At 38.8% G+C, this 21,035-nt stretch overlaps 1 protein-coding gene across 9 annotated transcripts in view; it reads left to right on the top strand.

Annotated features, from left to right (window-relative positions):
- Positions 1–807: 807 nt before the first annotated feature.
- CREM (cAMP responsive element modulator) overlaps positions 808–21,035 on the top strand; it is a 35,067-nt gene continuing 14,839 nt past the window's right edge. For 3 of the 9 annotated variants that reach the window (XM_005153012.3, XM_005153011.3, XM_031052383.2), the window contains exons 1-6: positions 808–984; positions 5,878–5,990; positions 6,660–6,783; positions 14,542–14,688; positions 18,567–18,658; positions 18,778–18,920. In XM_005153012.3, the coding sequence (XP_005153069.1) occupies positions 5,950–5,990; positions 6,660–6,783; positions 14,542–14,688; positions 18,567–18,658; positions 18,778–18,920 (547 nt within the window). In that variant the 5' untranslated portion in view covers positions 808–984; positions 5,878–5,949. Of the gene's footprint in view, positions 985–4,784; positions 4,933–5,877; positions 5,991–6,659; positions 6,784–14,541; positions 14,689–18,566; positions 18,659–18,777; positions 18,921–21,035 lie in introns of those variants that run through there. The other 6 variants (XM_005153013.3, XM_031052384.2, XM_031052379.2 and 3 more) reach the window with 5 other exon arrangements.

Here is a 21,035-nt window from a genome sequence, read left to right as displayed (position 1 = left end):
AAGAGGGTCTAGGGCACAAGCATTTATGGTATTTAATATTAAAACTGAGAATATGGGCTTTACACTTCCTGGAACGAGAAACGGTCAAACATATAGTACAAACCAAACATGACTCATGACATTTGAATGTATCCGGTGGTAGCGAGTGGGGAAATAACGCGTGCAGCTCCCGTTGGTTATCCCTTGACAATTTCTGATTTATTTAGCAGAATAAACACAAAACACCGTGTCAATACGCAGTATTCCGAATGACTACTGCATGGGACGTGTTTTCAGTAACCAGAAGTTATAAACGAGCTGTAGGCACTGGTTCCACGGACGGCTGTCCCACCGCCCGCCTGCTGGCCGCTCCCTCAGCCTTGTACCTCACGCCAAGGAGATATCAGCAGCCTGCACGGCGCCCTCTTTTCCAGGGGCAGCTCGGGGAAAGCGCCGGCCTCACCTCGCATGTGCCCTGCGGGGAGGCCCCCCACCCTTATCTGGACAGAGAGCGGCTGGCACCGCGCCTCTGCTATCGCACACCTGGAGTGCGAGCCCCGTCTACGGAGCGGTACTGCTGAGGGCACACGGCCCGTCCCGAGCCGAAGCAGTCCAGCGCCCGCGCCTGTTACCCCGTTCCAAGCAACTGCATAAACTGACCACGAGCCGACACCCCCCACCCAACCCCCAGCTGGCCCGCCCTTCCCCCACGCCAGACTGCTCGTCCCGCCCCCCAGCCAATGAGAGGCCCTGCCGACAGCCCCGCGGCGACTGTTGGCCAGCGCGCCAGCCGTTGGTTGCCCCGCAGCCAATCGTCGGCCAGCCCGAGCCTCGGCCGCTCCTCCTTCCGCGGCCGCTGGGGCTGGGAGTCACCGCAGACGCCATTTCCTCAGCGCCCCCGCGGCGGCGCGGCTGCATCAGCGCTGACGTGAGATCGACGTGCGGCTCCGCCCGGCCCAATCCCCCCCACCCCCTGTGACGGGGGCACCACGTACAGGGCGGCGGGTGAGTGCGGGAGGGGGCGGGGACACGTGTGCGCGCAGCCCGACCCCCGCGGGCCGGGAGCGGGGGAGCGCAGCGGGCAGCGGCGGGCTCCGGCAGCGCGGAGGGCAGTGCAGGGCAAGGGCGGGTAGGGGGGCGCTGTGCCGTGCGGCTGGGCTCAGCCCCTGCCGTCGGGAGCGCGCAGGACGCGGCGGAGGCGCGTCCCCGCCACTGCAGGGAGCGCGCTGCACTTGGGAAGGGCCGCGCAGAGCCCGCCTGCCTTTCTCGTTCACCCGGCTGGGCTCGGCTCGGCTCTGCCTGACGGCCCCGAGACGTGAGGAGCTCGGGAAGGGGACGTGTGGAGCCTTCTGCTCCGTTACAGCTCGGGAGCCGGCAAACTGTGGCTCGGGCCCTTTCTCTGGAGCGAGGCTCGGGAGGGAGAGCGGTTCGGGTCGCCTGTCGGTAATCCGACGAGGTTAGGGGAAGGGGCAGCATGCCTTCCCGCTGTGGTCAGGCAGCCGGTGCGCCGGCGGAGGGGAGAGTGCTGGCCGGTGCGGGGTGAGCCATGGTGCCTGGGGACGTTTTCTTAACTTCGTAGGCCTCATTACATCCTTGCTCGTAAGGTTTCCCAAGCTGGGGCAGGAAATCGGGTGGGAGATGGTCACAGTGGGCTTCGTGATACCTAGGTCCTATTAAAGGTTTGAGGGTACTGTCTAAATCCAGCACTGTCATGTCAGCATCTTTCTTGATGCGGAGTGGAGCCGCATGTTAAAAGATTCCACAGGTACTGGTGCTTAAATCATCCTTCTACTTACTCAGGAACTGGTTAGACTCTTATAAACGAGGGCCTTTCACCCTCTTCACAGCAGACTCAGCACTGCCTTGTCTCTATTATTGAGGTGGCAGATGCAAAGTGAGAGGTAGCATGCTTGTACTTACAGTCATCGCAGGCTTGGGTTTAAACATTTTTTTTTGGAGGGTGAAGATAGTTTTGGAAGAAAAGAAGTGGGAAGAAAATGAGGAAACTCATCAGAGTTTAGGACACACAAGAAACTTAGTGTTCTGCTGATACTGAAAGCTTAACAGAAAGGTTACACTTCAAGAATTAGGTCTGTTGTGCTGTTGCTCATTTTAACCTGGCTGAATGCTGTGACCACCTTACCAACCAGTGTGCTTTGCAAAGCAGTGTAGTAAGATATGACAAGCTTCATACTTGAAAACACAACGATCTTCTGAAAGTAGTGCGTTCTGAGTTTTCACACTCACTGTGGGGTCAGCAATAAATGCAAAGTAGGTGTTTGTAAATTCACATCCTTGCTCTCTAGTAACTTCCCTATGAATAAAAGCCTACAAAGAGATCTGGAGCAGGGATTGAAATGTATTCCATAGCCCCTTACAATGTTTTTTTGTAATAAGCTACCTTTGTAAACAGTCTCTCATGTATAAAGTGTTGTTGAAATAAACAAGTCATCTTTAAAATGTCTCTGGGTATTTAATTAGACAGTTGCACATTTTTAGTTTTGCAAAATGTTGTACCAGTTTGCTTATGTAGCCTAATTTCACCAGTAGGCATTACTTGTATTAAGATTCAGTAATGTAATTGTAAAACAAAGAGGGGTATTGGGGGAAAGTTAAGTTATTTTCTTGTGTTCACTTTTTATTGCACAAGAACACACCTTGATAAGGATGCTATTCTTCAGTTTTCATCTATAGACAGAAGTATAAAAGGTTCACACCTTTAGCTGTAAGTCACTCTCCATTTTCTAGATCACTTGGGTGATGTTTTCCTTTAGCTGCCTATTAGTTTTGGCCTGTCAGGACAATTTGTCAGGACAAATGTTTCTTCAGCTGCTGCTGTCAGCTGAAGAAGCTTTCAATGTACATTATATATATCTCCATAATCAGTGTTTACCTGCTACTGACCTACTGTACCTTAGTCTTGGTGACTGTAGTAAACATATGCTAATACATATTGGAATGTTACTAACTAGCTAACAGTTAAAAACTCCCTGATCCTGATGGTTTGCTGCTTTTTAGGAAGGAGCAGCTATTTGCCTGCATTCTGAAATGCCATTCCTTTGCCTTCTTTTTATGGGAGGGGAAAGACATAGCTCAGTAAATTAAAAATCCTGACTGATACTTAAAACTGCTGTGCAACCAAGGTACAAAATGTAAGAAATGACTTAATACCGAATGTAGGACTAAAGCTTGTATATAATTAATCATATAGTGAAGAAAAACATTATGTAATTTTAAATGGAAGCTAAGAGCATATGCTTTGTAACTGTTGGCTTGGTTTTCCTTTAAAACAGAACATAAACTTTAAAGTGTGATATACTACTAATACACTTCTACAAAATATTTTAAGTGATTGGCAATTTATTTTTTTTCTTTGAAACTTAAAAGCAATAAATGCTACAATTTTGTTGCAGTGTAGACTTTTTGAGTGCAATACATACAGGAACTGTTTATTTTGGTAATCTCTGAATCAGATTATTAACTCTTTCTTACTGCAGTCCATATTACTGGTGGTTTAGAAAAAAAACCCATAAATACAATCTTGTTCTGTGTTTTTCTGTATGCTTATTAAAAACAATTTGGTATATTTAGTAAAATTATTTATGAGATGATGCAGGAAATGCAAAACCTGTACAATTTAGGTTACAGTAATCTGAGTTTGAGTGTGAACTAAACAGGGTGCTAGCCTGGACCGTGCAACTCAGGAGTTTCTCAACATGCTTGGTCCTGAGCTGTACACAGGCCCATGTGAAGTGACACGGCTGTGTGTGGCTGTACTGCTTCCAGTCCTGTGGGCTCAGATGACTTCCGCGGGGCTTCACCTCCAGGGGCAGTAATCCCCTATGTTATGTCTACCGAAGAGATGTGCTACATTTTGTTTATAGTCATCTTCCTCATTGAAGTTGTGTAACGAGATAACTGTTTTAAAATTACTTATGCCCGTTGTTATTTTTGTTTTGGTTTTATAGCCTATAGTTAGATCTTCTTGTTTGGACATTTTAGTCGAGTCTCTGTTCACAAGCATACTAGATTTACCACATTGTCAAAAAGATTTTAGGTTGTCTAGAAAGAGTATTTTGCTGTGTTCTAGGGCAACAGTTGCATTTTCTGGCAGTAAAAAGTGCTAATTAAAAACAGCATACAAATTTTCAAAATTTACTCGACTTTGCCGAAGATTTAAAATGGAATCGTTTATGAGTGAGAAATTATAAAATTATAAATGGAAAATCTATATGAATTCTTGAGTTTTTCATGTATAAGTCCTAATTATATTTGTCATTTCACTGGCATGTATAACCTTTGCTGTTGTTTTTCTAATTTAATATAGATAATCTAAACAAATACAGTTCTTTTTACTGTATTTTTTTAAATACTAGGAATAACTTTATTTCTGCTGCACTGATGCTCTTTTCATAGTTACTTAATAACTGAGCTATTGGATCACAGTAGATGAAAAGACTTGGAGAGGAATATCCTGATAGTAGTAATATACTACATCCTGATGTAGTAAAATTAATTTTATTTTTCTTTTTTTTTATTATAATGTTCTGCAGTCAGTGAAGAATAACGCTAAAATTTAGAAATTAAGCCCTATTTTAATTTATTTATTTAATTTTAGAGCATGAAAAATGGCACTCTATGTAAATTTCTGTGCAATGCATTCTGTGGGAATAAAAGCACTTGTGGTTTGTTTTGTTTTTCCCTAACAGTAGGTTATCTATGACAGATGGCTTTGGTTAGAAAATACTTCAGGGCCTGTCTAAAGTGAATTAAATCTGACTATAGTCTTGCCTTTAGGAAGAGAGATTTTGCAATTAATATTTTGCCAGTACCTATGCATGATTTAATTTTCCTTGGTGTGTGAGATGTTGTGAAGCTTATGGAGGCATTTGTACATGAATCAGATGGAGCTTTCATGTTTGAGACTTTGGATGGTCCTAGCTTACTAAGGAGGTACATTTTTTTTTCTACTTTATTACTGTTATGCATAAAACTGCATGATTTAGTAAGATAAACATCTTGTTATGGAAAACTATGGTGGAAAGCTTGGTGAAAACATTCTTCCTGGAGCTGTTCAACTTTGGTGAATTTCAGTAGATCTTTAATTAGATTGTATCTAAAGAAAAAGGTAATAAGCAGTAACAAACAGGACAGGAATGTAAAGGGATTTTAGGTGTAAAATGTCTCCTGAATCTAATCTGAATTGATACTGGCGTAGAGTATGTAAGTTCTTTTGGCAGAAACGCTAATGTTAACCCATAAATACTTGAATGTGCACAGCTTGGCTACCGCTAGCTGTACTGTTAAGTCAGGTCAGCAGAATACCACTGGAGGAATATAAGCTTGAACTATGCTTCTCAGCATCTTTTGACTGGTTTCTTTTTTGTATTTTCATGCCTGTATTCTATGCAAAAAGGGAGATGTAAAAAGAATTATGTATTCTCCTAAAAAATTGTAGAATATTCTGTAAAATAGTGCAGCAAATGGAGCTGGGTTTACATTTAATTAATTTTAACGTAGTTAACTTTTAACATGTGCAACTTGGAGTCAGGCACATGGGAGGCTTCCTTCCCCATCTTTTCCATCTCTCAGTGTAAGACCTGAGCAGAAACTACAGTAACTGTTAAGACAGTTAAAATGGTTGAACTTTGAGTTCAGAGGGGCTTGCCATCCCCGGCTTACAGTAACCAACAGAGAGGAAACAAGATTTGCTGCCTCTTAAATCCCACAACTGTAACATCTTCCTTTTGCAGCCTCAATTTCTTGTTTAAGTACGTGTAGGTGGGAGCGTGCTGCAGGGTTCTCTGCTTGACCCTGTCCTGTCTCTGTTCTGTTTGTAAACTGACCTGTTGCTGTGGCAATGTTTGTGACATCACCTGTTCAATGTTGCACCTTCAGTGCAGGCTTTGGTAGGAGAGAGAGGGAGCCGAAGAGAACCAAGCTCTTGTTTTAAAACTCACAACTTCCAGTATGACTAAATATGCCAAGAAATACAGAAAAGCAACTGCCAGGTAATTGCATTTTTATATAGCAGATATGTTTGGAAGCTTTCTCTGTGGCATTTAAACTAATAGTTTAAATTGAGGGTCAAGCAATTGCTTACTCTTCTATGCAATTTACCCTTCTAAAGCTGCAAAATGGGAAGACATCGTTGTGTGTCTTAAGCTGCAAGTAGTTACAGGCAATTCAATTGTAGATCCCAGCTGAGGTTTGATATCTTGGAAGGTTGAGAGGGCCATAGCAGCACATGGCTGCTGGACAGCTTGAGCCTTGGCCAGTGGGAGATGTGAGGCATAAGGGACCTGCTGCGAGCAGTGCTGTTGAGGCTTCTCTGGAGCACTCATGGTGGGGGAGCCTAGGCCTCTGTGCTTGTCCCTCTCATGAGAGCCATTTCCAGCACTGCCTCTCCTTGTGGCTTTCCAAAGTTCCGTTTTAGGGCTCATGGCTGTATGAATGAATATTTTAATATGGGGAAACCTCATATTAAAGGGAGGAAGGACCTCAGTTAATCTGGAAGGACCTCAGTTAATCTGGAGTTTTGAAAGAAATCTTTTATTTTCTGTTCAGTTGTTAGCTATCTGCTCCAAATATAAAATGGTCTGGAATTGCATTTTTCTCCCTATGTGCCTGATATACCTCCCTGTACTGCATTGTTTAGATGTACATGTGCTTACTTTTAGACAGATGACCATGGAAATGGTTGAATCACAACAGGATGACAATGCAGGGGATTGTATGCCAGAGAGAGATACCGTTCGTCTTCAGAATCAGCCAGGCCGAAGTCATATTTCTCAAGGGTCTGAGGTAAGCTGAAATATGGAAAGATGAGAAGAATCAATAAAGAGCTATTCAGAATAGCTATGATTTTTGAATGATTCATTTATATGGAGTTCTCTTGCTCTGTAAGTCTTGTTATTAAACAGGAAAAATATAGCAAAGGTATATGGAAAACTGTGCATGTGGTATTTAACAAAGAGCTAGTATAACACGAGGTCTGTTATAAAGTAGAACTTTTAGGAGACCAGGATATTCGGAATGAACGGTAGGCACTTTTTTGTTTTTCTTTTTCACTTTTCCAAGATGATTGTGTTTGTTATGGAGATGAGGATAGGGTCTTAAAGAGTTAAGGTGGCTGCAAGATCAAACATAGTTAAAACTTATGTATCTTGATGAAGTGTTGTATAACAAAAATGAAAAATGAATAAAAAATAACCATGGTTCTTCCCTAGTTCTGTTTTTTGTACAGAATGTGTCTAATTCTTTCAGAAGTACATTTTTAATGTATGCTTATTTTGTTTCATCCCTGTGCATCCAATGACAGTGTCTGAAGTACTAAAAATATACACATTCTGTATTGTAGTCATACCTGGATTCTTCTTTGCTAGTTAATGGATGTAAGATGACATAGTAATAACCCTCAAACATTAAAAATATGTACTGAAAGGTTCAGTGCTTAAGAGTGGTACTATTCTTGCCAGTACTAAGATTTATAATTTCAGGAAGCTGTATAGACCTCTTGGAACGGTCTTCAAAAACGCTTTATGAAATAAAGGAAGTGATTTAAAAGACATCTTGTAGAATTTCTTCATCACTGGAAGTTAGTAGTTACTTGGTAAGATTTGATGCATGTATTGGTATGTTAGATAATTGATCTGCATTTTCAGGACTGAATGCAGCTGCTTTTTGTGGGTTCTTTCAGACACAAAGAAGATTGCAAAGTATTTATGAATGCTTATTTGTTAGCTTTGTAACCTATAACATTTGTTGTGGTTTTGATACATGCAGCATTAGGAATACTGCAGGGTTTTTGGAGGAAGGGTAGGAGGGGTTGTTTGTTTTCTTTTAAGAATGGAATATGAAACTAAGAAGTTTATTTGGTTTGCTCTGTAGATGTAATCCCCATATTTCTTCTTTGATAGTTCAGTTCAGATTCTGTGCCCTAACTTCACAGTGTGATTTACATGTAAATTCTATTGGCATGTGCAATAGTTTCTGAAGAAAATACCTGTGAATTCTGTCACTTGGGATTTTTCATGATGATCTAGAGACAAAGCTGTCACTAATGCTGTTGGAAGGCTTCTGATGGGTCCCCAGGGAATATATTTTGTTATGTTTGTCTGCATTTAATGCTTGAGTATGTGTGAAGCTTCAGCCACACTGCAATAGGCCTTGAGTGTTTAAAGTAAAACTAGTAACTGAAGTGCCAATGGATCTCAGTCCATCAGCACTAAAATGAAACACCTGCACTTCGGTTTGAAGGGTCAGGACAACAGCTGGGAGTTTACATCTGGGAGTCTCTCTTTTCGGTCAAATGGCCTAGAGAGCCAGCACTGCTCTGCACCCATAGCTGGAGTCGATGTCCCTCCCTTGGGATGGAGAGTGCTAGAAAACTGGCACTGATGCAATTGTGCTGCTCTAACCAGCAGTTAAGCAGGGGGCCTTCAGGGGACAGCCGTGCCCCCTCAGCTGTCCAGCAGTGCTCCAGGCCTTACTGGCCACCCCCTCACTGCCATTTCCCAGGCCAAGGCCTGCAGGCCGCAGCTGGGAGTCTGGGCCTCCCCTTAGAGCCTTGAGGCTCAACTGCCACAGCATTTCCTTCAGTAAAACAGACAGAAAGCTTATTGCTGTAAGACTTTATTGTGACATTTCTTTGGTTTAAGATGAGGAGGACTTTCTTAGCTTATGTTCCTACCTGGCAAGCTCAGAAGGTGAGATGCTTTGTCATGGTGATGGTTGGAGGTGGACATTGGGAGGTAAACCCCTGCTCCAGGCAGGTTCTGCGTGTGGGACATCTGTCTGCTTTTGTTGGTGCAGGATGGGAAGACCAGGGTATTTGTGAAGAATTCATGGCTGTGCTGCTGGTTCAAACTCTGTGTATTTTGACTGTTACAGAAGGGTGCAGGTAGTTCTTTCTCCCTCTTTGCCCTCTGGAGGAGTGCAGTTAAGAGAAAACAACCACTTGAAGTGACTGAAATGTACCTTGGACTAGCTTCCAATCATCTCCCCTACTGATTTACTGCAGATGTGCAGAAATGTGAGAAAAGAATGACTGGGTTCTTACTTAAAGGTAAAATCATAGAATAGTTTGAGTTGAAAGGGACCTTCAAAGTTCATCTAGTCCACGCCCCCTGCAATGAGTGGGGACATCTTCAACTAGATCAGGTTGCCCAGAACCACATCCAACCTGACCTTAATGTCTCCAGGGATGGCACATCCACCACTTCTCTGGGCAACCTGTGCCAGTGCTTCACAACCCTCATTGTAAAGAATTTTTTTCTCATATCCAGCCTGATTCTCACCTCTTTTAGTTTAAAGTTATTACCCCTCATCCTGTCACAATAGGCCCTGTCTTTCTTATAGGCCCCTTTTAAGTACTGAAAGGCCATAATAAGGTCTCCCCAGAGCCTTCTCTAGGCTGAACAACGACAACTCTCTCAGCCTTTTGTCATAGGAGAAGTGCTACATCCATGGTCACTGAAACTAACATATCTCTGAGGTTTTCTTTTTTGTTTGTTTTGGGGTTTTTTTCAGCCAAATGTTTGTTCAGTCTTGGTTTTGTTAAGTCAAAAGTGAAGCACTTTAATTCATTATCTTTAAGTACTGTATTTACAGTTTTCTGTGTATTGTAGCAACCGCAGAATAGTTGAGGGATCTCTTGATATCATCTCGTCCAATCCCCCTGTGCAAGCAGGTTCAGCCAGGAAAGGTTGCCCAGGACCGTGCCAGACTGTCTTTGTGCCAGACAGCCCTTGAAGTAATGATAAAGGTAGCATTGCTCATCACTGATGTCAGAAAATATATCCAGTTGGGTTGTGAACATCTCCAAGGATGGAGTCTCTGCAACCTCTCTGGGCACCTGTGCCAGTGGTTGACTGTCCTCACAGTAAAAAGGTGTAGGATTTTTATGTTCAGATGGAATTTCATGTGTTTCATTTTCTTACTTTATTGGTAGAGAAAAGATAGTTTTGGGGTTTGTGGGTTTTTTGTTGTTTTTGTTGGTTTGGTTTGTTTTTTTCTTCATAGCTTGTGTAATAGATACTGCTAATGGGTTTTTGGTGATGAAAGTAAAATTACTTCTGCAAAAGCAAAAATGAGTGAATTAGAAATATAAAAATGAGATGAATCTTTCGTGCACTGTGGCAAAATTGTCATTTTTCTATCTTGAAAGGGTTATTTTTAAAGCAAGAGTAAGTAGTGTGAAATAATTTGTAGCTGAGTTTCTTGCATCCCTCACTTTCAGCCAGTTAATGAATTGACACAGTATTGTTTTAAATATGTTTTCAATGACATTTCAATAAGATCCAGCCTCCAAAAGAACTGCGTAAGAAAATACCAATTCATAAGCATTTTAGTGATTTTTTTTTTAGAAGCTGTTGGACATGTACAGTAAACCTGTAGAGAAGCTTGATGCCTTTTTTCAGTGAAGAACAAAGGTGCGAGATGGAATATTTCTCCACCTGTTTTGAGATGGGGTCCATAAATCTTCGCTCACATGCACAGATCTTACATGAATACATACAGGGCAGTTCTTAAAAGGAAGCTAACTCTGTTTGGAGTATTCTGATAATGCTGTGGTAGCCAAACTTGTATCTTGGATCAGTTATATCTGCATTGGTATTCACAGAGAAATTAAATGTTCCTTTTGCAGCATTTCTAGAGGCCTTATTGTCTTGTGTTGTCCTGTGCTCAGCTACACTAAATCTAACTGTAAAAATGTAAGATCAATGTACTTGGACCTTTTTCAGATTTGACAAAAATACTTCGTTGTGTTTTTTTCTTTTCCTGTAATCCTACATCTTTCTTTGATTCTTTGAATCACTTTTTGTGAACTTTGTCTTGTCTGTCAGTAGAGCTGTCTGCTGCCTTGATCTGAATTACCATCATTTGACCTTTCCATGCTGGTCCTGGACTAGATATTGATAGAGATTTACAATGTGAGAACTGCTGTCAGAAGAGAGTAGAGGGAGTTTTCCAGAGCCTGGAGTGCATAGCCATTCCAGGTTGGCGCTGCTCAGGTTTAGCACCTAAGGGTATTATCCTTGTGGCCTCTTGTCATCAAACCTTGTGTTAAATCTTGCTCCCAACAGATTGAGCCCTGCAGAACTCTGACAGACTGTTTTAAGTATGGCTATAAAATCAGTCTGCCAAATGCAAGTCCAGGATATTCAGCTAAACTGATGTTAGAGGATTATAAACCTGCAGCCTTGTCACTATTTTATGATTACTTAAGTTATGTCATCAAATGGCTGAAATCAGCCTAACCTTGTCTTCCTTAAAGCCATGTGCTGCTTTTTTGACATTACCTGTGGAATTGACCAAAACATCCCTGTCTTCAGCTTTTACTCGTAGAGGCTACTCAGTGCCTGAGTGCAGTGAATGCTTTGCTCTTTCATTAGGTGAATTCAGGATGGGTTTGCCTTTTCCTTTCCCACAAGTACTTTTCACTTCACTTCTGGAGTCCTCCTAGTGTTTAGATTCTACAGCAGGGACAGTACTCAGATGAAGTTCTGTACTGTGCACTTCCTATCAGTAATGTTTAAGACATAAGGGGTTGAGCATGGATGTAACCTCTAGTACTATGTAGGGAGATGTTATCTGACCCTGGGCAATGAAACTGAGTATATCCACAGTATGACTGTTCAGATTGACAGTGCATCTTGAAATCAGATGAGTAACATCTTTATGAAGGTTATGAACCTCAGTATGAAGATAGTTCATGATCTTCTTTTGCCAACGGAATGCATGGTTGGTACTTGTTGAAACCATTAGACTTAACAGTTGCATACCTAAGAGGAAAGAATCCAAAAGGACATTACAAGATCTAAGTCTCTTTGCCATTGCTAGGGACGTAACCCTTACACTCTTTAACCAGATGCTTAATGTGTTATGCTTCCCCTTCCCCTTTGTGTTCCTGAGTTGCTTCTGTGGATTGTTTTCAGTCTTTGTGCCAGACAGCCCTTGAAGTAATAATGTTAAAGGTAGCATTGCTCATCATTGATGTCAGAAAGTAATTTTTTTGCTAAGCGTGTTTCAGTCAGGATTTATGTATGATAACGTCAAAAGGTGCTGGTATTTTAGTTAATACAAGAATATTCAATTTGAAAACAATGCAAAGGGAAATGTGCGTTTTTATAAATGTTAGAAATCATTAAAACAATTTTGATTCACAAGTTGGAAATATTTTGTTTCAGTCTTAGTCATAGAAAACAAACCTAAAACAAAATAATTGCAGACATTTTAAAGAAAAATGTATAGGTTACACATTATGTAACCTTTGGATGTATGTGGAAACTCACCAAAAAGCAATTAAATAAAATTGAACTGTTTAAAATTGTTATGAATGTAAATAAAGAAGCAAATTGCTTTTGGTTTGATCCAGTTTTAAAACGCTGCTGTCTTCTCTTCCCTCACCTCTATCCCCCATTTAGTCTCTTGCCTAAATTATTGGGAACAAAACGATTTTATCTGTCATGTTGTAAACTTCAATCTAAAAGAGTGTGGTTTTCTCTTTTTATTGTGTGTTTCTACTGAATAAGCGGCTTTTAAATGAATGTAGTGTTTTTTAATCTTGAGTACTGGATTACTGCCTGATTGTAGGTGCCTGACCCATCGTGTGCTGAAAAGAAACTCAGACTGTTCACCTTGTAGTTTTGTGTGCGTGTTGTACTCAAAATGTTCTTTCTGATACACAGAGTATTGTGTCAGATTTCAGCTCTTTTGAAGATAGTAGTAAGTGGAAAGGTTTGATGAAATTACCTTTGTAATGTTTTGAAAAGTTAGCATATTTCGTAAGCATTTAGCCTGTTCTGTCTTTCCTTGAGCTTGGGTTTAGGATGATGTCAGCTCTGACACAAAATAGATCATACTCTTCAGGTTCTGGAGACTTTCTAGATCTCAGTCTCAAATACCTATCTGATAATAATATTAATATTTGTTTTTTAGATTGGGAAGAAGGTTCGTCTGTCCTGTTTACATGTTGCCATTGAATGCCATTTAAAGCGTAATTGTTTCCATTTCAGAGTTCAAAATGCCCTCAATTGTTCTGTTTCCTGAAAAGTGGTTCAGTTTCCCGTGACAATTGAACAATCACATAGTAAATGTTGACAAGATCCTGTCTCTGTTTCCTAGAAACATTATTTCTTCAAGATAATTTGAGCCAACATCTGGTCTTTTTGATAGTAGTGCATCTTAATAGCAGTTAAAAACTTTCTCTAAAGAAAGGAATGTTTCCCAGACAAGCAGTCATTCAGGAGTGAAAGCTTATTTAATATTTGGTATTTAAAAATCCCTTCAGTGTGAACACAGAAAAATAGAAAACTTTCTTTAACTTTTATAATATTCAGCATTCATCATGTTTTTCTCTTCATTGTCATCTATTCTTACCTTTACTTCTCATACCAGATATGTGTTGGGTCTGAGAACAAAGCTGGGAAGGGAATAATACCAGAATTTTAAATATGAGTCAGGGTCTATTCTTGTGCATGCAGAATATAGAAATAAGGTTTTTTCAATGCAGTTTGCTTCAAAAAACACAAGATCTGTTACTGTCATATGATTTATGTTTGTCATTCTCTTCTGAGTTTAGAGAGGTTTCATCACACAGAACTTGACATTGTAGTGTTTTCCCTTTGCTTCAGGATTTGTTTCTGTTACTAGACTTAACAGGAACAGCATAAATATTGAACTATTTCTTAGCCTGTAGGTGTATAACTATTTCTTAACCCATTCATCCGTATTACTGATGGTTTAGAACCAAGGGCTGGTGCTCTAATATGTCATCAGAAAAAGGGATCAAATTATTACTAGACAGAAAATTTTCTTCAGCTGTGCTAGGCTTAAAGAAGATTAAGCTGTTCTTTAATTTTTGTTATCATATTGAAATATTGATACACACCAACACTGTTTTTCTTGATATCTAAATATATATATATATACACATATATATAAAAAGAGAATGTTAAACTAAATCAATTTAGAAATCAGTGTATTGCTTTATTTAACAGGGTTGGTGTTTTTTTTTGCTATCTTAATAGTTCTCTTGTCTCTTGAGGAGACATCTATCTGAAAAGCCTACCTTCTTGCCTAGCAAAGCAAGCAAAACAAAAACAGTTCTGGCTTCTTTTTTTCTTTTCAATTTTTTAATTTATTTTTTTCCTGATTAAGACATTCTGCCCTGTATTTTATTGCAGTGACATACTAGTTCAGAAAATATTGACATTATTTTTGCATTTCTTCCTAACCTTCATGCTAGCAACAACAGATTTAGTGTGTGATACCTTAAGGTTGTTTCTACTTAAAAAGAAAACATGAAGTCTCAGGAAAAAAGAAAAGAAGAAAGATTTGCAATTTGATAGGGAATAGATTTACGTTTTCCATAGCATTTAGAAAGACACCCACCAAACTTTTACTAATAAAACTAGTATCTTTCTGTGTGTGATAACTACACACATCTAAGCTATTTTAAATATGGCATCAAAACAAGTTTATTTAGTATCACTTCTAAAAGCATCTGCTGAAGTCTGAAGGCATGTTACTTAAACATGATGGTTGTAATTTTTGCAGGTTTCTGTAGCTGCATCAAGTGCTGGAAGAGGATCTCCAGCTCTAACTCTAGTGCATTTGCCTTCTGGTCAAACAGTTCATGGCCAGGGTGTCATTCAAGCCACACAGCCCTCAGTCATTCAGTCACCACACATGCAAGCTGTTCAGGTTAGCTCTTTTATTGTTACATTTTCATGAATATTTGGTAACTGATAACTCTTCCCCCCAACTCCATTTCCAGTTTCTCTTCATTCCTACCAGTGCTGTAAGATTTACTCATAAGGTGCAGGAAATGGAGAGGTAGGTGGCAAACTGCCAACCAGTAGCAGCTCTGCAACCACTGTGTAGTGATTCCTTAATGCTTCCTGTTTACCTGGTAAGAAATTGTGTCTTGGAACCTTGAACTTATGAAACAGCAAATTTGTGTAATAATGTGGCTTACATTAGTGTACCTTGCAGTTTTTCTAGGTCTTTTTTCTTTTAATTCTATGACCATCATATTTCTAATGAGACTTATGTACTCATAAATTTACAAATATCTCATACACTATTTTTTGGAGATGATCTAGGTGTAATGGAAGTAAATGTGTTGTAGTGAAATGAATACTTGTCAGTTTTAGCAGGCCCTTTTAGAACATCTGATACTGCTTTTTGTGGGTGTGGATATGAAAAGACCAAAAATAAAGGCAGCCTCAATGTAAACATGTGTTTGGCAAATCTTGACATATTTAAAGTTGCTGATGTTGAAAAACAAGGACCAGTGCAAAATGCTTAAGATATTTCTGAGCTTTTAAATAGGAAAAAGACTAGAGAAAATTGACTTGCAATATTTTAAAAATGACTTTGTCTCCCACTGGTGTTTTTCTTGTAGCTAGGAATGCCTTTGCTCTAGTTTTCTTAAAATCTGATTGTGAAATGTCAACTGAATTGCTCTTTGCAGATAGAATTTGGTATCTGTGTAAGAAAGACTATATACACCTGTTATGAGTGAGCTGTTTGACCTGTAGTCATTGAACATGTTAAGGAAAAAACATGCATTGTCAGTCTTCTTGAGAAGCCACTTTTAATGTTTCAGACTTACTAGCTTTCAAGTGCAATGAATAAGAAGGCATACGTAAGTATGATTTATTTTAGAGAATAGAGAAAAAGAATAAAACCTTGGCAAGATACTGAATATTTTATTTGTAAGGAGTAGGTGTAGATGGGACTTGCAAGGTTTAGAATTTCTAGCTGCTGAAACAAGTGCGGTAGTTGTCAAGAGACTTGTGTATGGTCAAAATTGAACTGAAATAAAAGTATTCAAAATAAGTATTTTTTAAAATGACATTCTTTCTAACTGTAATCTACCAGAGCAAACTTCATTAGGTAAGCATATTGCAGTTATTCCAGGTTGTTGTCACTGCTTTTCTTCAAGTCAGTATAGTTGATGCATATTGCTCCAAAGCTCAGAAGAAGGAATTTCTCTGGAATCTCTTGCCAGCCGCTGTGTCGTCTTAGGGGAGTGAAAGTTGACTATTTGTTGTATTGAGTAAACTCTGTCTGTTTTCCCTTTCCCAAAGGAGTAGAGACAGGAAACCTGTGCCCTGATTAATACTGACTAGTCAGTTCCAGTGTTTTGCTCTGGTGCCATTCGAGCATGGTGATGGCAAATAAGGTGACTCTAGAAGAAGGGCTTGAAGATGCTGTAAAAGACTCCATTACAGAGGTTGTTTAGCCTTTCGTGATCCTCTTAAGTAATTTATCCTGCCACCTGGCATTTCCTCCAGATCATTTGGCTTTAATTTGATATTGTATACTTGCCAGAAAGTAGGGAACCTGGGAAATAATACCAATTTACTTTACAAGAAAAAAAAAAGTATGCTGAAAGTTGATTTTAAAGTTTTGCTTGACCTCTCCCTCTAACACCTGCAGCTTTAAACCAGAAAATGTTCAACCTTTTTTCTTGTAATGCTGTTGGGTTTTGGATGAAAGGAAGGCTTATCTGTATCACGTTCCTTACTATTTTGTTAATGTTTTACTTGTTGGAAAGTTTGAAGTTAAGATTATTATTTGACTTTTCTACTTGATCCCCTCTATAGTGCATCAGTTATTGGCAGACTAAGTTAAGTTGTTCAAAAACCACAGCAGCTTAGTAAAGTTGAGGTCTGAATGGTGTCCAGGAAAAAATGACATTGTTTTTCACTGGTCAGAATTGCAAACATGGTTACTTGCTATTAGAACAAACTGAAACATTAAATTTATTTGCTTTGACAACAATTAGAACTTTTGATGCTTCTTCCACAAAATACCCTCTTCCGCATTAAAATGCTTAAATTGCTTTTTGATTTCCTTACCTTCTTCCCAAAGTATGACAGTTCCTGACTTCTTTGGCCATCTTCACAAACTGGGGGTGGCTATAGGTAACCCTTAGTGGGATGGGAAGGTTTAAAGGCACTAGAGGCTTGTTTTCTTGCTGTTTCTCCTGAAGCAATTAGATACATATTTTTTTTATCTCCCTTCCATCTCCACGGCAGAATGAGAGCTCTGTTTTGGTATGTGATGCCCAGGCTCTTGGCTATGTAATACTATTTTAGTTTTGAAGTTTTGTGCCAGAGTCTTGAAGGTCAATCGACGAACAAATTGCTGTAGGGTACGGGGTGGGGGGGGGGAGAGATTACTTTCAGATGATCTCTTTGCTGGTCAGCATTGGTCCATCCTTTAGAAGGATGGACATAAAATTCCTGAAGCTCTCGTATCTTTGTCAGTCAGTTCTGAAGTCTGGTTTGAAGCTATAGGCAGGCAGAAGTACATACCTCCCATTATTTCTGGATGGTCTTTTATTAGTCAAGTTTAGAGTTTTAATGAAGCTTCCTACATACTACCCAGCAAAATGAGGCTACATTTAGTATTTTTACATAAAACTGGAAAGTAATAGAATTAACCAGTGAAGAACATTTAATTCTGCAATAACCTGTAGTTTTTTCAAGGTGTAGTTTTACGGATTCAAGTTGTTGTGACCCAAGCCTATAAATTTCCAGAACCTTCCAGTCACTCATTTTCTGTTGAGGTCAAGCAGTTTTTATTTCTAGCACCAAGCACCCAGGTCTAGCAGTCGCAATAATTCTGGAGCTCTTCCTTGTCTTCCCTGTGCTGCCTGCAAGTCTCCAGTGATTCCAGGTCAAACACTTGAGCCTTCTAGTCACTTAACTCATGTTTGTTCAGTGTTAGCTTAACATAGTGCTTAGTCTGAAACTGAGTCTGGTCTGTCATTATGTGAAAAGGTCATTTTCCACACTAGCTTTTACTGCACTGTTTCAGTTTGGAAATCTTAAATGCCAGCAGTTCTGAGTAACAAAATCAAGAAAATAGGGTATTTTCCTTGTACACTAATCACTTTCAGTTCTGTGTAATATAAGATAGTTGCTGGTAAAGAGTGTGATTCAGCTCCAGGCCTTAACATTGTCTCAGGTAATTTTAAGAGAAAAAGAACCTGTGAAAATACTACCAATAAAGGTCTAAGAAAATGGGGCATTGAACTTGTCAGAGGGTTCTGAAACTTGCAAAGTATTGCTAAGCAATGTATTTGTATTTATGAATATGTGTTGGTTAGTGTAATAAATGTGTAAATAAATTCATCTTCTAAATAGCTTTGGTGTGGTCGTGAAGAGGCTTTTGTATTGTATACTCTTCTTTAAGGTGTATCAGTGCAATATTCTGTATTTTAAATGCTTAATTTCACTTTAAAGGGTATTTAAAATGTATATTATATTTAAAGAAATCTATCTTCAGTACTTTTTCTAGGTGTCATTTACAAAAAAATAACCTGGATTATTTAGATTTTTTTTTCTTTCCAAGAGAATATGTCATCTAAATGACTGTATGTTGCTAACCTCATAATTTATGGTTTGCTTTGGTAAAAGAAGTCCAAGATCACATGAATAGTCATTAAATAAGTGTACAAACTACATGTATGCAAGCATAGAAGTTTTTTTTTTAATAGTCTTTTACTCTGATGCTGTATTTTGTTTTTTATGAAGTTACGAATTTCAGAAACTTTGCTATTACAGGCAGCATCGATTGCAGATGAATCTGCAGAATCAGAAGAGATAGTTGATTCTCAAAAGCGTAGGGAAATACTTTCAAGAAGGCCTTCATACCGGTAAGGACTTTTAATTGGAATTTTTAAAGGCAGCTTGTATATTACAGCAAAACTGTCTGATAAAAGCCTTATTTTTCGCATGGATATGGATTTATATGTATAAAATTATCTTTTTTTAGAAAAATTTTGAATGAACTCTCATCAGATGCTCCTGCAATACCGAAGATTGAAGAAGAAAAGTCAGATGATGAAGGAGTGCCTTCTGGAATTCCTGCAATGGCCATGCCAGCTGGCCTGTATCACTCTAACACAGGGCAATACAGTATGTTTCCAAAGATACTATGTGATGTTGCAGAACATATGTAGGAACAACTTTTTTTCTAAAAGTTCCCTAATGAAGTGCAGATGTTGGATTTTGGTGAGAAAGAATGAGAGCTTCTGTATTTCTAAATAATTTTGATTTTTGTATTTAGTTTATCCTAATGTGGGCATTATAAACTTTGTTTCTTGTAAAGTTTGTTGGTTGCTAGATTTTGTCCTTCTACAACTCCTATGCATTAAAAATGTGGAGATGAGGCTCAGGTGAAATGAAAAATATTGGCACTGTGTGAATATTCAGTGTTAATGAATTATTGTGCTTTCCAATGGCTGTAATTTACTTTTTATTAGTGCTATTGATTACATGAAATGACAGTGAGTTAAACTATTGTGAAGTCTAAGGCTGGAGTGTGAAATTATTTTTTAACTTTTAATTTTCTTCCTTAAAAGAACTATGTCTTTTCCGCTCTACTTGTCAAGTATGAACACTCTAACTGCAGAATTAACCTAAATGATGTTCTCCAACATTTGATACTTCATCCAAATTCAAGTTAAAAGTTAGATTCACAGTTCTGTTCTATGGATTCATTGTTTCTTTTTTTAATTCTCATATTTAAAAATGTTGGATAACTCTCCCCACAGCTTCTTTGGGCTTCATCAGATATTATCCAAGGGATAACTTTCTAATACCTCTTTTTTTTTCAATTATGTATTAAACAATATTTCATTTGTACAGGGTTTTTGTTTTTGGTCTTTGGGTTTTTTTGTTTTGGGTTTTGGTGTGGGGTTTTTTTTTGGTTTTTTGTTTTTTTGTTTTTTTTTTTACCTGAAGCAAGAGAACAGAGAAATTTGTTCAGAACAGAGGAATATTAAAACATTGCAGTAGTACATAAAAGACAGTAGAATGGCTTATCACCCCTACAATTCCTCAGTTATTTAATTCATGCAACTTATCAACTCTAAGAAAGCAGAATTTCCTTATCTACTCCTTCAGCATAGAAAGTAATTTTTCTTGAGTTCCTAAGCTGCTTTTCTTACCTTTTCTGTAACCTATAGACCTAGATAGGTGTCTGCTTCATGCTATCCAGCATCTGAAGTGTTCTTTTCAGTGGACATGTGGTCATGCTAAATTACATTTATCTGGTACAGAATGTGACGGGTATTCTTGACCAAATTGCTCTTCAAGTTTTGAATTATATTTTTAGTTTGGCTTAGGTTTAGTTAAAAATATATTTGCAGTTTCAAGGCTTGAAAAGAAATGCTATACTGTCTGTACTATGTTCTAGTGAGCCTTCAGACCTGAGGGATTTGTAAGAAATTAGAATTTAGGGTTTTTAATTGTTAATTTCCTCTGGGAAACAGGAATGGTACTTATACTAGCAATGTCTTGCAGGAGGTGATTCTTAATTAAAGATGTTCAGTTTGTGCATAGCTATAAATCATAGTGACAGCAAAGTGTATAAAAGAATAATGAAATTTATAGGTTTTGCTTTTTTGTTCAATCAAACAGTAACTTTTGAAAACTCAAGCAACAGAGAACATCACCAACGATATGCTTAAATAAACAGAGTCCACAAAAAATTAATTGTCATTTATCTTAATTTAAACTTGGCTTTTGAATGAGCCAAGCATAGATTTCTGATTCATGCTGCTTTTCCTTGGAGTAAGTTATAGACATAGTCTAAAACATATGCTGTGTATTTAAGGTAATTTAACTTGTTAAATAGGTTCTCATCCATAATGAGGCATTGCTTCAGGGTGCAGTGTCAGCTTTTATAGACTGTCCTGATGCTGGCTCAAAACTTTTGAGAGCCCTGTCTTCATGGAATTGTTTTTTCTTACCCAATTTATTGTTCATTATATTTTTTTCTTTTATTAGTTCAACTTTTGAAGTTAAAAATCTCACACATCTTTGTCCTTCAGTGAATGTGTGTATCCTCTAATTCTTGTTAGGAAAAATTGTTTCCAAATGGTAGCTAGGATGGTCATCCCTTTGTAATAGAGGGGGTCTTAATTTGGAATTTACCAAAGAGAGCTTGACTGTTCAATTCTGGTCCTTAAATGTGTAAGGCACACATATGCAGCCTTTCTGAGTAGCTGTCCTGTGATCCTCAGGAAC

The sequence above is a fragment of the Melopsittacus undulatus genome, chromosome 1 (genome assembly GCF_012275295.1).
Source record: "Melopsittacus undulatus isolate bMelUnd1 chromosome 1, bMelUnd1.mat.Z, whole genome shotgun sequence".
In the NCBI taxonomy this organism is placed as follows: Eukaryota; Metazoa; Chordata; class Aves; order Psittaciformes; family Psittaculidae; genus Melopsittacus; species Melopsittacus undulatus.
The sequence above is the reverse complement of the archived record's forward strand: the minus strand, read 5'-3'. Positions and strand labels throughout refer to the sequence as shown.